The following is a 12,308-nucleotide window of genomic DNA, read 5'->3' on the forward strand; positions in this document are numbered from 1 at the left end:
ATACAACTTAAACAGTATAATATGAATTTGTCAAAAGTGGCACATGATGTACGATTCTTGCACAGTTATGTAATTATTAACAGTTTTTAAAATTTTCATTAAGTATTTCACACAGAACATAAGTTGTCATAACCAGATTTCACAAAAGTAACAAGGAATAACTGAAATGAATGTATGGTGGGTAACTTTTGTCATCTGTCACTACACTCATATAAAATTGTTAGAAGACATAATTCATACTCAAAAAGTAATTCTGACAACTCTGAGTTTTCCCGTGTGATAAATAACTTATCGACACACATCAAAGACAATAATTCTCTGCATGAACTTTTTGCACCCACAGAATCTATTGTTTTGGCAGTGAAAAAAAAAAAATCCAGGAACAAGTCATCACTGCTAGTACCATGGAATCAGTCAGTACTGACTGAGGCACGCTGATTGTGATGGCCCAAATGTGAGGCATACAAGACAGGTATCCAGATTAGGCAATGATAACTTTGTAATCAACATGGCATCTGCAGCAGTCAAAGGATTAAGACCTACAAACTAGTCAGCACAAATCACCATTAGGTAAACTGTAAGCACACCAAATAATTTAAAAATTGATTAAAAACAGTCTCTACCACACTAAAACACTTATTGCAGTCAAGACTATTTTTAATCCATTTTAATGTACTTTTAGCCAGACCACTTTCTCCATAAGAAATGTTCTCACAAATTACTGATACCAAATAATATCATTACTTTGTTTTTATTCTCAGCACGGGCCGGATATATAGCTCCTCTTTAATGTTTCTATGACCATCCTAATCACTATGTGCTGTCAGGATTTTGTTGTTAAACAAGCTATTATGGAATGATTCTTAAGCACACCCTGAAATTATTACAGCTTTTTATTTCAAGAGCAAGAACAATGTTGTAGCAGTTATCCCGAGTGAAGTTGCACACTGGAAGTGAATGTTCTTGACCATCTATTCTAAGATTCTAACATCTAGATTTCTCCAGTAGGAACATATTCAATTCCGTTATCTTTTTATTTTGATGTTAAGTTTTGATACTTTCTGCTTATCCTCAGCAAAATGCTTTGAGGAAGGGAAATTAAGTGTCATACTTCTACACCTATCTGCCTATACACAGGGAGACATTGTATCACGATACATCTGTAACTGTGGTACATTAAGACACATTGCATCAAAAGAACACTACTTATGAAGTTAAGATAAAGTAGTTAAGAAATCTTTCCTTTTAATGATTAACTGACGATATATTTCTACTTTTTACTATTACCTGTATGAAAACCACTCATATACCAGGACAACAGCATTGCAGATAGGGCTTCAGAATCTTCTTCTGGGAATCGTGATGTTATATGTGGAGGTGGAGGTGGTGGTATTGGCACACTCATTGGGTTCTGCAAAATATGTGGAATTCTATAGCTTCTATTTCTAAATGCATACATCACTTTTGATATGGAATCATACATTACAAGTACAATACAAGGGTGATTCAAATGAAAATCCAAGTTCCATAAAATTTCGAAAAGTTGTGCGATGAGTTGGTAGACGGCAGCAATGCTTCTTGAGGTTCAGAAAGTGACACAGGTGGCAGAGTGATTCTACAATGCAGGACAAGGCAGCAGCATCCATAAGATAGCTGCCCCACTGTCATCATACACCCCAACTGAGCAGCAATCCCTGTTGCATTTTTTGTGTAGTGAAAATGTCACATCAATTCATCGCAGAATGAGAGTGCAGTATGGTGATTCGTGCTTGTCAGTGGAGCAAGTGTGCAAATGGAGTAGAAAGTTTAAAAGTAATAACTTCTGTGGAGGATGTTCCAAGATTAGTGCATGCTCACCGCATAGTGATGGACAAGAACATTGCATTAGCAGAGGAGCTTGCAAAAGAGAACATATGCGTAAGTATGAAGGAAATAGCCATTCAAGTTTGAAGGTTAGTACTGGTTCAGAATAGAACATTGTTCACAATGTACTCCACCTCAATGCATTATCATGAAGATGTATGCCACATAAGCTGACTGCCAAACTGAAAGATCATCATCTTCATGCCAGTGAAGAACTTTTCGATCATTTCCTCGAAGATGATACAAAAAAATTGTTACTAGCAATAAGACTTGGGTCCACTATCACCAACCAGAAATGAAAAAGTCAAGCAAGGAATGGTGCCAAGCCTCATTGTCAAAAAAATCTGCATTCAACTGTATGCTGGAAAAAGTCATGGTCATTCTATTCTGGGATGCAAATGGAGTAATTGGTGAGCATTACGTGGATAGAGCAGTAACAATAACCAGTACTTCATATTCAGACATGCTGAAAAAACAACTTCACCCTGCAATCAGCAGTAAATGACAAAGGCTTCCCACTTCAGGAGTCTTGCTTGCTACAGCATGACAATGCCTGATCGCAAACAGTCTATAAGACAGTAAAGACTACTCAGGAAAATAAATTTGAATGTACCATACAGCCACCTCATTCACCAGACCTCACTCTTAGTGACTTACCTGTTCAGTGCACTCGCAATGGGAGAGACATTTCAGAAATGACAAACAGGTGACACTGGTTGGTTTGGAGTGAAAGGGACTAAACTGTGAGGTCATCAGTCTCTTCATCCATTAAGTAGAAAACCAGTAGTAGTACTCAAGGGAAGGAGGCAAAAGGCGAATCCTGGAAAGCCTACATGTAACTAACACAATAAAAACAGAGATAAAAGCCCATAAAAAAGGAAGCACAAATAGGTAAAAAAAATCAGTGAAGATAAGGCATTAAAACCAAGAAATGAAAGTGAATAAAAAGGTGGAAAGGGTAGAGGCCAGTCTGGGCCACTCACCATGTGCCACAAAAGTATACCCCCCCCCCCCCCCCCAGAGGGAGGTGGAGGGGGGGGGGGGGGGCAGAGATTAATGTGGCGGGGTGGAAAGGGGTGCCCCACCAGCCCCTCAGGTGGTCAATGAAGCCCAAAAACCCCTACCTTACAGGAATGAATAGGAAACACCTTCAGTGGCAAAATTCAAGACCAGGTCAGCTGAGTTGGCATCCTCTTCTAGTACCAGAGAGAGAGCGTCAAGAATATTGAGACGCCACCGCAAAGCGCCCAAATTAGGATACTCTACGAGTAAGTGGGCCACATCAGGTGAGCTCTATACTGGCAGTGAGGGGGATCCTTACGTCTGAGAATGTATATTTGTTTTGTTTTTTGTTTTGTTTTGCTTTGCTGCACAAAAACAACTGGGGTCATACACACCCAAGTCAAAACTATAGAACCCAACGACAGAGAGGAGTTCAAAAACGACTATGCGTCAGTCCCAATGGAGATAACAGAAGACACCTAAAATCAGGCATGTGGAAAAAAGAGCTAAAAACGCCACCATACACAAACAGAAGTCCAAAACTAAAAATTAAATGGCTTTCGCCATATTGTTTTGGTGGATAAAAAGTAAAGTGCAGTCGACAGCCAGCACATCACTTGCTGAAACAGCTGATAACAGACAGCAAACCCAAGTGGCAACATAAACGGTTAAAAAAGGGGCATTCCACCAGGAAGTGGAGGTTAGTTAAAACTTGGGCACAATGTGCACTAAGTGGTGGGGTAGTGTCATTTAGCAAATGACGATGGCTAAAAAGGCAGTGTCCAATACGCAGCCTAGTTAAAATGACCTCCCCCTGGTGGGAGGGCCAAAAGGAGCTTGTCCAAGCCGCTGGGAGAGGCTCAATAAGCCAGAGCTTATTCCCGTGAAGGGAGGACCACTGAAGATGCCAAAGGGACACCAGACAGACAGCAACACGCAGATCATCAGAAGGAATTCAGGCACTCGTGGGCTGAGGTACAACGACTGCAGCCTGAGCAGCAGCCTCATTTCCTGGCAGACTGACACGACCAGGAACCCACAGAAACATCACACTGGCTCCACCAAGAGTGAGCAAGTGACCGTTTTCCTGGGCCCACTGCACTAGGGGATGGACAGTGTACACATAAGTGAGTCTGAGCAGAGGACAAAATGGAAAAGGCTGTCGCCAGATGTTCTCCGTGGCCTGATACAGAGTGAAGAGCTCAGCTGTAAATACTGAGCACTGTGCCGGAAGCCGATAACGAAAGACACAGGTGCCAATGAAGAAGGCAGATCCGTCCCCACAGACAGTACGAGAGCCATCAGTGTGTTAAAAGGTATTACACGAAGTTCCAAGCGAAGATTGTGAAACTGTAGACAACAGACCAAGGCTGGAGAAGTGTTCTTAGGAAGCGAATGAAGGCCGAGGTTAACATGGACGCTTCACGAAGCCAAGGTGGTGAAGGCTTCACACCCACGTGATGGTTGCAGGTAGTGTGAAGTTAAGCAGCCACAGCAAGTGCCGAAAGCGGACTCCACGAGGTAACAGAGAAGAGGGATGAGCCCCATACTGATGATCACAGGAATCATGAAAGAAGGAGGCATAGGATGCGTGCCATGCGTGGCAGACAAACTGTATGCCTACCGGCTGAGGAGAAAGTCACGGTGGTAGGACAGTGGTAGTTCAACAGCTTCAGCATACACATACTCAACCGAGCTAAGGTAAAAGGCGCCCGTGGCCAAATGGATACCATGATGGTAGATAGTGTTGGGACTGCATAAGAGGGATGGATGTGCAAAAGCATAAACAAAGCACCCATAGTCAAATTTCAAATGGACAAGAGACCGATACAAATGAATTAGGGTGGTTCGATCAGCACCCCAGGAAAGACACATAGGACATTGAGAAACTGTGTACAATGGGCTGTCAGGTAAAAAACATGGGAGGACTGCGTCACCAGAAATTCATATGGATGGTTTCATCAGTGGAAAAGAGAAAGCATTTGTCGATGCTCCAGGAGTAAAAACAATGAAGACATCGCTGGAGAAGCTGCTCAGTGAGACAGGTCCATGTAGAACTGCAATAGATTGCAAAATCATCAACAAAAATGGAACTGGAGATGTCCGGCAGGAGACAGGCTATTATACGGTTAATGGTGATAGCAAAGACGACGACGCTCAGGATGGAACCCTAAGGAACACCGTTTTCCTGGATAAAGGTGTCCAACATTGCAGAAAACACACACACACACACACACACACACACACACACACACACACACACACACACACCTCACACCTTGAAAACTCTGTCATTTAAAAATGCCTGAAGGAAAGAGGGCAGGTGACCACAGAATCCCCATGTGTAAAGAGTACAGAGGATACCAGTTCTCCAGCAGGTGTCTTAGGCCTTCTCCGGATCAAAAAACACAGTTACAGACTGGGATTTCTGCAGTAAACCATTCATGACATGGATGCACAAAGTAATGAGATGGTCAACTGCAGAATGCCATGCTCAAAATCCACACTATGCATTCATCAGTAAATTGTGAGACTCGAGCCACCACACCAGCCGGGCATGAATTGTATGTTACATCACCTTGCAAATGCAGCTGGTAAGAGAGATGGGATGGTAGCTAGAAGGAAGGTTTTTGTCCTTACTGAGCTTAGGTATGGGTATGACGGTGGTTTCACGACAGCGTCCAGAAAATGTGCCCTCTGCCCAGATGTGGTTGTATATGTTAAGCAGGAAGTGCTTGCCCACAAGAGAAACATCTGAATGTGGATGGCGTCTGGCCCTAAGGCAGAGGATCAGGATGAATGGAGAGCATGATCTAGGCTCCTCATAGTAAAGGTGGCATTTTAGCACTCACGATTCAGAGAAGAGAAAGGTATCGCCCGAGCCATCTCTGCTCGTTTCTGATGGAAGAAGGCAGGGTGATAGTGGGAAGATCTCGAAATTTCTGCAAAATGGCGGCCCAAGGTGTGGGATATACCAATAGGGTTCACAACATTTTCTGCTACTGTCAGGCCGGAAATTGGGAAATGGCTCATGGTCCCAGAGAGCCGTCTGAGGTTGGTGCACATGACAGAGGACAGGGTGGAACTGTTAAAAGAACTAGTGAACCGTATGAGCAGCATGACGCCCCCATGAGATGGAATGCCGACCTCATGGGGAATATCAAAAGAATTGATAAGAAATTTGAAAGTTCAAAGTGGTCGTGAGGGCACAATTTCGTTTCCTGAAGGCAGAGTACAAGGGGACTCTGTGATGCTAAAAGCAGCTGTAAATCCTCTTTGTGGGACCAAAGGCCACAAATGTTCCAATGGAGGAGAGTCATGAGGAAGAGACGTGGGGTGTCATCTCGGTGGTGGCAGAGTGACAGCCTGTGAAGAGTTGCTACTACAGGGCACAGAAGCTGGAGGATCCTGCTCCGTGGGGTCCACAGAAGCATCAGCTTGCTCATGTGGTCGGTCTTTGGAGACCAACACTGAAAACCGGTTGGTGGTGCGCACCGGCGACATGGAGGCCGGTCGGGCTTAGGTATCATTTGGCGACACCGTAGGAGAGGATCTTCAAATTGGTGAAGGGGAAGACCATTTGCCTTTGGTGGACTTATTTGATCCTTTCTGATTAGAGGAAGACTCTGGTGTTGTTTGGCTGGAGGGATGGAGGAAGTCTTCACAGAAGTACTACTCCTGTCCTTTCCAGCCTACCGGTTTTGTAGCTGGTGGCTTCACCCCTTGAGGCGAGAGTTTGACGACTTATTGCACAGTTGGACGGGGTGATGGTGATGCTACCTTGACACTGTGCAATTTCACAACCTCAGAGCTGAATTGGAGGTCGTAGGACTGCGTGATCATGTCTTTCATGGGGCGAGGGGGTAACAAGAACAGAACTATAAGCGCAAGACAGGAGAATGCAGGGTTTGCGACTAGCCAGTAACTTGTGAGCGACTGAGTAAGGTACTTTTTCCTTCACCCAGATCTCTTGGACAGCCCACTCATCAAGATACAAGAGACAATCCTGAGAGGTGGTAGCATGGCTGTCACTGCAGCTGACAGTGGGGTGGAGGAGGCGGACAATTGCCCTCATGCGCATCCCTACCAAGGTTACCCATTTGGCTGGTTCATTACACAATGGATGCCAATGACACCCTGATCAGAGAGGCAAGACTGGATTTTGGCCTCGGTTAGAAAGCCTAGCAGCCTGGTGTAAATTATACCAAGGGAAGAATTCAAAGTTCTATAGGCCTCAGCACGAACAGGGTAGCCTTGAAGAAGAGAGGCAGCAAGCAGTTGTGCTTGAGAACCAGAAGAAGTCTCCAAAAGCAAAATGCTGTTCTGTAAATGACAGCAGGATTTTATGGGCCACCAACTGCATCAACACCTTTCTGAAAAATTAATGGATTTATTGTGGCGAAGGGCTAACTGTCTTCAATATGTGAGGAACTACGGTGCAGCGGGAAGGGTCTATGACTCAATAGCCTCATTATGTTTACATTTCATAGATGTTAATTGGGAAAATGATTTAGTCATTGTGAGGAAATCTCCCATGATCGCCAGCATCTCCGATGGCTCCTTCCAACTGGGGGCCCCCTTCATAAGGGAGTGCACTGGCCTTAGGTGATGAATAATCACCTCTGGTCACACCACCTGAACCCCTGCCAGAGGGACCAATCAGCAATTTGGGAATGTTGCAGTTCAGGCAATCATGCCTCCCTGGACCTGGCCTGTAACAGGGGTACGTGCGAACCCTACCTGTCAACCCAGGGCTGGGAATTACGTGTTACCCAGTCACCTGTTACGCCTCAAACGCCCTGTTACACTGTGCCTTCAGGAGCGCACAGAGAGGAAGAAGAAAAAGAGGAACCTCGAATGCCAAAGCGTAGAAATGAGAGGAGAAGGGAAACAAAGGAAGGAAAAGGGAACAAAAAAAAACGAAGGTGAGACTGTTTTTACGTCAGCAACAGACAATGCAGAACATTCCCAATAACACCCCACACATGTTCCCCAAGGGATACACATGCTTCACGGAAGGGGAAAAAATGCTGGCTAGGGCCCCAATGATAGCTAAGCACTAACTCACCAAAGAGTGGTGAGCCACCGGGGGGAGGGGGGTTGAGGATGTGGCCATTGGTCAGCCAAGGGTGGCCAATGCACCATCAGTAAAGGACGACGGATTCCCTGCGAGAAGCATGCAGGAAAGACTGCCACATGATCATGGTCCCTTAAATGGCCCTCTGTTTGGGGAGATCAAGGCAGACTAACCTGGGGAGGGGGTGGGAAGGATCCCAAGAAAGAGGGGAAGGCTTGGTTGGCTGCCATTGTATGCTAAAAAGCTGCACCAATATTGCCTTGCGATGGGAGCTAAGGATGACAGAAGAGGTGAACCCATTCCAGACAGCATTGCAGAGAACCCATCTGGACGGGTGTTAGGGGAGCAGTGCTGAGGGAGAGACAGGAAGATCGGGAAGTGGTCACTAACACATGTCATCATGGACCCTCCAGTGGATAGATCGTAGAAGACCAGAACTGCAAAAGAAAATATCAATGGCTGAATAAGTTCTGTGTGCCACAATGAAGTGTGTGGGGGCACCTGAGTTCAAGAGGTAAATATCGAACTGCGTAAGTAATGTTTCAATGTCTTTACCACGGCCAGTGATCAATGTCCCACCCCACAAAAGGTTATGGGCATTGAAGTCACCCAAGGCTAGGAAAGGTGGGGGAGCTGGGAGATTAATGGAGACAGTACATCCCAGGACACCGCATCATCAGAAGGGAGATAACATTACAGATGGTATGGTATCTGTATCTGACTGACAGGAAAGGGAGGGGGGAAGTGACAGTCGTGGGAATTTCACCCAACTTTTCACAAGAGAGCAGCACTTTTGACTGGGCAGGATATAACTAATGTGCCCATACGCTAACAGCCACAGTCTCCAATGATGCATCAAGAGGCACGAGGTCACTGTATATAGAGTCCAGCACGTAACGTGCAAACTCTATTTGATATCCTCTCATAGTCAGTACAATTATTAAAATTACCTCGGTAGCCACAAAGGGCAGGGGTCCGAGTTGCTGGAGACAATGTTTCCTGGATGGCAATACAGAATGCAGGGTACATGCTTAAAGGCTGTCCTAGCTCAGCCAGGTGGTGGAATAACCCATCATAATTCCACTGGAGGTTCTGACTGACAGGAAAGTAAGGGGGGGGAGTGACAGTCGTGGGAATTTCACCCAACTTTTCACAAGAGAGCAGCACTTTTGACTGGGCAGGATATAACTGTCTTCATCTTAGATATGGCTGCAACTTTACTGTATCTGCCCTCGTGTTCAACAAAAAATAAAGGCTTTGTGGCCAAAAAGGTGTCCCTGTTGGTCCTGGCACAGACCAAGTATGCGGGAGGGAGGTGGGATTTTGCTCCTTGTTTAGTCCTGTGTTGCTCCCATGGTGTGGCCAGGGAGAGGGACACATTGGGATTGTACTTAGCGGCATCATACGAGGTCATTCCAAGTGAAGAGATTGCTGGGTCTGAGCGACCACCATCAGGAGAAAGTTTAAGTTGCTTCATGAGTGAACTATCTGCTGTGATACTCTCCCCATGGATGCCACCCAGCCACTGCAATGGTTACCTGGACAGCAAGCCATTGCCAGAAGTCCCTGTGTCCCAGTCATGATGGGCACATACTCCATGGTGTACATGGAGAGTATGTAGTGCAGGTACCAACAGTGTGATCCCCGCATGGTCAGGGAGCCACCACCGTGCAGGTGCTTGATGACGACAGCCCCCCTCCCCCCACTCCCACCAACAGGTTGGCTACCGTGCTGAATTTTTGGAGTACAAAAGGAAGCAAGGGTGCCAGCATGGAAATGTGCAGAGGTGGAGCATACACCACAGTGGGCGACCTTCCCTGCACAACAGTTTTCCGTAAAATTGGGAAAAGATAGTGCCGATAGTGGAACAAGAAAACAAAACTAAAATAAGTCCAGGCAGGGTCTGCACCAAAAGGACCATCCAACAGAAAGTCAGAGGAGGTAAGAGGAAGTTTAAGTGTAGGTTTGCAGCATAGAAAGAAGAGCAAAGCAACAAAGGCTGGGCCACTGAGGAAACCTATTACACACTCACCAAAGAGTGGTAGGCCCCTTGGGGGATGAAGTGAAAAATGCAGTTCCTGACTGGCTACACAGATGACCAAAAGAATTCTTTCATCATAGTATGTATGCACTTACTAAGCAGTGGAATATGTCCATTTAATGTCAGGGAGACTGTCTAAAAAGACATATAAATTTCTGGTTTAATGTTACTATTAAAAATATTATAGCACTTACGGTATTCAATTGAATCACTTTCAGCCTTAAGGATGGATGGAAGTGTTACATTGTGTTTCCACATTAACAACTTGTTTAATGAGAGCAAAATGTTTTATTTACCACAAAGTAAGTAGTGCATTTGTACATAAAACTTAAGATAATATGTAAAATATACGTTTAGAAGAAAACCTGAAACACATTATATATAGAAGGAAACATTCCACGTGGGAAAAAATATATCTAAAAACAAAGATGATGAGACTTACCAAATGAAAGTGCTGGCAGGTCGATAGACACACATACATACACAAACATACACACAAAATTCAAGCTTTCACAACCAATGGTTGCTTCATCAGGAAAGAGGGAAGGAGAGGGAAAGACGAAAGGATGTGGGTTTTAAGGGAGAGGGTAAGGAGTCATTCCAATCCCGGGAGCGGAAAGACTTACCTTAGGGGGAAAAAAGGACAGGTATACACTCACACACGCACACATATCCACCGCACATAGACAGACACAAGCAAACATTTGTAAAGGCAAAGAGTTTGGGCAGAGATGTCAGTCGAGGCGGAAGTACAGAGGCAAAGATGATGTTGAATGACAGGTGAGGTATGAGCGACGGCAACTTCAAATTAGCGGAGGTTGAGGCCTGATGGGTAACGGGAAAAGAGGATATACTGAAGGGCAAGTTCCCATCTCCGGAGTTCTGACAGGTTGGTGTTAGTGGGAAGTATCCAGATAATCCGTCTGTGTAACACTGTGCCAAGATGTGCTGGCCGTGCACCAAGGCATGTTTAGCCACAGGGTGATCCTCATTACCAACAAACACTGTCTGCCTGTGTCCATTCATGCGAATGGACAGTTTGTTGCTTGTCATTCCCACAGTGTAGGCAGGTCAGTTGGTAAATCACATGGGTGCTTTCACACGTGGCTCTGCCTTTGATCGTGTACACCTTCCGGGTTACAGGACTGCGGGACTGGAGTAGGTGGTGGTGGTGGTGGTGGTGGTGGTGGTGGTGGGAGGGTGCATGGGACTGGTTTTACACCGGGGGCGGTTACAAGGGTAGGAGCCAGAGGGTAGGGAAGGTGGTTTGGGCATTTCATAGGGATGAACCAAGAGGTTACGAAGGTTAGGTAGACAGGGGAAAGATACTCTTGGTGGAGTGGGGACGATTTCATGAAGGATGGATCTCATTTCAGGGCAGGATTTGAGGAAGTTGTATCCCTGCTGGAGATATATATATATATATATATATATATATAAGTCCCAATATCGGTAAAAAAGATGTTTAATAATCTGATATGCGTAAGTAGTGGCATCGTGCATATCTTTGATACCTTAGGTCAACATTATGAGCTGTTCAAAGCAGTAGTAAGCTCAGCTAGCAAAAAAAGGGAAATTGTATTAGTGTATCTCACAAGTCAACAGTTTTGGGGAAGGAGGGAGTGAGAACTGAGGCTTGAGAGATGAGAGAGAATACATACATATGGACCATTTTTAACAAATCAGGAATGAACAATAAGGGTTGCAGAACTTTCCACAAACTTCCAAAATTACAAGAGACATTCAACAATTAAAGAGGCAAATTCATGTAAAAAATATTTTTACAAAATGAGACTTACTACTTCTCAACATAATCCCCACCAATGTTAATACACTTTTGCCACCAATGAACGAGTTACCTTAAACCTGATGTACAAAGTCTTTATATGTCTATCCTTGTAATAAATATCCTTGTAATAAATGGTTACTAGGACTTCAGCTGTTCAATATGAAATGAAAATTTAAACACTTTCATCTCTCTCTTTTGCCTTTAATTTATTTACACAACTAATTGTGGTGTTCCACTACACAATCTTCAGGCCCCTTGACCAACATAAATTAGCAGGAATCCAATTTTGTGTGCACACATAACAGGAGCCAATAATAAGCAACGTCCATAAATCTCTACAGGACACTATCCCTTCGTTCATCAACCAATGATGGTGAAGACAACAGTCTGGTTTGAATGTTGTCATGAGAGTTTTTGGTTGATGACAAGGGCGCTGACTTACAATTTTTTTTTTTTTTTTTTTTTTTTTTTGGTGGGGGGGGGGGTGTCCATACTGCGGGTCTTCCCATGAAATTTTCGAAATTTTAGATGAAAAA

General features: G+C 44.6%; 1 protein-coding gene across 2 annotated transcripts in view; it reads right to left on the minus strand.

Annotated features, from left to right (window-relative positions):
* The window catches only part of LOC126095305 (survival motor neuron protein), a 152,219-nt gene that overhangs the window by 1,631 nt on the left and 138,280 nt on the right, over positions 1-12,308 (minus strand). For both annotated transcript variants that reach the window (XM_049910098.1, XM_049910099.1), the window contains exon 6: positions 1,288-1,411. In XM_049910098.1, coding sequence (XP_049766055.1) covers positions 1,288-1,411 — 124 coding nt within the window. The remainder of the gene's footprint in view (positions 1-1,287; positions 1,412-12,308) is intronic.

This window comes from Schistocerca cancellata, chromosome 8, assembly GCF_023864275.1.
Source record: "Schistocerca cancellata isolate TAMUIC-IGC-003103 chromosome 8, iqSchCanc2.1, whole genome shotgun sequence".
Classification (NCBI taxonomy): domain Eukaryota; kingdom Metazoa; phylum Arthropoda; class Insecta; order Orthoptera; family Acrididae; genus Schistocerca; species Schistocerca cancellata.